The 3,589-nt window shown below is 44.9% G+C and overlaps 1 protein-coding gene across 1 annotated transcript; it reads right to left on the reverse strand.

The window, feature by feature from the left end:
• Positions 1-353: 353 nt before the first annotated feature.
• nrsn1l (neurensin 1-like) lies at positions 354-3,159 on the reverse strand (the record flags this gene model as incomplete). Its single annotated transcript, XM_080735585.1, has 3 exons — positions 3,089-3,159; positions 1,161-1,313; positions 354-758 (listed from the first exon to the last, which is right to left on the reverse strand). The coding sequence occupies exons 1-3, from the start codon at positions 3,152-3,154 to the stop codon at positions 354-356; spliced, it is 624 nt and encodes a 207-aa protein (XP_080591711.1). The 5' UTR covers positions 3,155-3,159.
• Positions 3,160-3,589: the final 430 nt, after the last annotated feature.

Here is a 3,589-nt window from a genome sequence, read left to right on the forward strand (position 1 = left end):
ATTATCTCAACATTTTCACTAAAATATCATTACTGTCAGGTAGAAACCTCTGTTGCACAAAACTAGTGAAGCATTTCTTGTAGATCTGCTGTTTTCACTAGTTTAGTTCATTTTCTAGATGATAAATACAAAAAGAAAGGTTTTTTGAACATACAAGGTTTCCACCCGACAACAACGATATTCTAAAAAATTAAGGTGCTGGGAGTGAAAATTATAATGTAGGGGTGCCTCGGATTAAAAAGAAATATTTATGGGGTGCCCTGAGACAAAGAAGTTTGGGAACCCCTGCACTAGAAGAGAACAGACCGTACACCGCGTGTAGCTCGCTAGGGTTAGTGTTGGGAACCATTGCTTCATGAACTGGGCTGGATGGTCTCCACCTGGGACAGTGCAACAATGGGTACCTTCCCTTCCTCTGCACTGGGCGCCATGGTGACAGCCTCCCCCGCACCCTTAAGAGCTCCTCGCCCTGCCCCCCACTCCCTTACCCCCTCCACCGCCTCCACACGGCGGGGCAGCTTCTCTTTGACTTTAGCCCAGAGGAGGACCCCTACCACGGCCAACAGCGAGCCCAGGCAGGAGAGACCAAATCCGGCAGCGACACTGACATGCAGCCCCCTGTTGAAGCTGATGGCCTGTCTGTCAACGAAAAGCAGGTCGCCCTCGCCAAAGGATTCGATCCTCAGAGGAGTGGAATAACCCACCGACAGGCTGGCAACACCTGCAGTCAGGATCAGGAGACCCAAGGCAAGGGACACCTGGAACAGAGAGGAGGGGTATCGGGGTCTAAACCAGCAGTTCTCAACCTGTGGGTCGGGACCCCCAAGGGGGGTCCCCAAATTATTTTGGGGGGTCCCCAGCTGATTAACTTAATGTCCAACATTGTTTTCTCTCTCAACAGTAAACAAACCAACATAAGGTTTAAGTGTATAGAGGGTATCTGCACATTTCTAAAGTGACACTTTGAGGACTCTAAAATGACAAATTAAACATTGGCTAAATTGTCAAATAGAGCCAGCCGTGTTATACAAAATGTAATGCCTCTCTTAAGGCTAAGAACCACTGGTCTTAACAATGTTTTAATTTCATCTTGTGTAAACACTAAAGTGTGTGCATTTTCTTGGTCTGAACAGTGAAGTGTGTCGTACATTATGTGGTATCCTCCAGGTTCCAGAGCTCCAGCAGTGAGGTGATCTCTGCGTCTGGACGAACCCCTGGTCCTCTGGGTCTCTGTCCGACACGGAGGACGAGCATTCCTCATAGAAGTGGTGCAGATATGAGCGGACGCCAAACTGGAGACAACTGGAGCCCGTCTAGAAGATGACAAGCACAATGAAACAACTGTCTGGTTTAGGTACATTCTGCAACACAGAATGGTACTACAGTGGGGCATACACCAAATATTCGAATATTCGTGACTCCCAAAATAAATATATTTTAACTGGGGACCCCCACCCTGACTAGCACTTGGAATTGTAGGTATTACATTTAATGTGACTCGGTTCCGCACATAGATATTGCCATTTTCACAATGTTCGCCTCTTGCTTACTTAATATTTGACAGTTTGGCCAGTCCTGTAGAATATTCGACTATTCGAATACTTTGAGGTCGAATAATTCGAATACTAAAGATCACTATTCGTGAATGCCCTATACTACAGTAGATTAGTGGTTCTCAAAGTAGGGTACAGGGATCCTCAGGGTCCCTTGAGGGGGTTCCAAATGGAACTTACAGGTCTGTAACTCTCAGCGTTATGGAGGTCTTGGAATTAGAACGTTTGAGAACCACTACCACAGTAGATCTCTGGTATGGCGAGTTGAAAATCCACAATAGCGGAGCAGAAGTTTAATTGTGAAAAAAAACGCAAACAGCTAAATCGGACTTGAGTGCATTGCAGAGTCTCTTTCTAGTCTGTTTTAAAAGCTTGACAACTTTTTTTGTTCTGTTAAATGGGACATCACTTGATTTGATTTGATTTACGAACTGAGCCATTCAAATATGACATGCACAACGCTGGCTGTGGGATAACAGAGATGCATACATTTCCGTATTGCGTTTGTCGGGAAAGCTGAACAAGGAAATGAGACAGCCCTGCATGAGGAGTGATTGGCATGCATGTGAGTTTCAACAATGTGAATTCAGTCAGTAATGGACATTGACAAAGAAGAAACTCATAACAGCCCTGTATTTTAATAAGATTTTACTGTGGGCTACTCTACGCCGCAATTTGATCTGAAAATTCACCTAGAAAACAATGCAGATTAATAATAGAATTGTGTGCTAATGGCCCAAGATAAGGAGTTTATTCATTTATTGGTCATTTATTCGGAATTATACACATTTTTATTTATATACAGTAGCACATTTTTCCAAAGGGCTTTACAGTATGTCTTACATATTACCCGTTCATGCACGGATGGCCGAGGCAACCATGCAAGTCGAGAGTTCAGCGTATTGCTCAAGGACACATTGACATGACACCAGGAGCAGCGGGAATCGAACTGGCGGGGAACCTTCCGGTTCACAAGCAACCACGGCCACGCTACCCCCTGAGCCACTGCCACCCGCCAGGGGTGTCGCACCACATTCTGGGCCCTGGGTACAAGGATTCACTGTGGGGCCCCTGTGCTTTAACTATTGAAAAATAGCAGATATACAAGCTCACAGCGCGGCACCGAGTGCCGCGCTGCGAGCTTGTATATCTGCTATTTTTGAAAAATCATGAAAATCTTTTTAATTCAAACCTTTTCATGTGAAGGACCCCCAAAATGGTATGTATTTGGCCACGGACCCCCATCTCCAAATATTGAGTTCCAGGGACCCCCCCAGAAGCAAAGTTTGAGTTACAAAATACATATATTCAAAGATTTGCACACGTTTTCCACGACTTTAAAAAAATAGCAGATCTACAAGCTCGCAGCTGTGAGCTTGTATCTGCCATTTTTCAATAGTTAAAGTATAAAATAATTAAGGCCCCTCCACCACCTTGGGCCCCAGTAACTCAGTCCCACTTTCCTACCCCTTGTGACGCCCCTGCCACCCGCTGCCAACAAACAGGGTTCCTTCCAGGCAGCGCACAGAGCTCACCTCGCTCCCAGAGGATTCTCCTCCTGACCCGCAGCCCGCCACACAGGCCTCAGAGCACGAGGCCATCTCACCGCACACACAGCTGGTACACCTAGACACCACAGTACACGTTAAAGTTAAAATGAATTAAAACCCGGAAACATCAGCGTCGCTTTAGATTTTAGCTATTATGTTGTCGGGTGGAAACCTTGTATGTCCAAAACCGTTCGTTGTATTTATCATTTTAAAAATGATTTAAACTAGTGAATTTACTAGCGATTTAAACATGTTTTGTGCGACGAAAACATTAAATTGACTTCTGAAAAGGCTTCTAAGCCTACACTAAATGGCCTACTAACAAGAATCGACACACAGTCAATTTAAAATCTGGTGGATTGGTGCGTTGAAGTTAGTGTTGGTGTTCTTTCTCATGTAGGATATTTCATAATATTCTAACTTACTGTAGGCTATATGTCTAGGGATGGCCAAATGGAGATTTTTTCTGCGCCTCGCTCCACTCTA

This window comes from Nannobrachium achirus, assembly GCF_963921795.1.
Source record: "Nannobrachium achirus genome assembly, chromosome: 10".
Lineage (NCBI taxonomy): Eukaryota > Metazoa > Chordata > Actinopteri > Myctophiformes > Myctophidae > Nannobrachium > Nannobrachium achirus.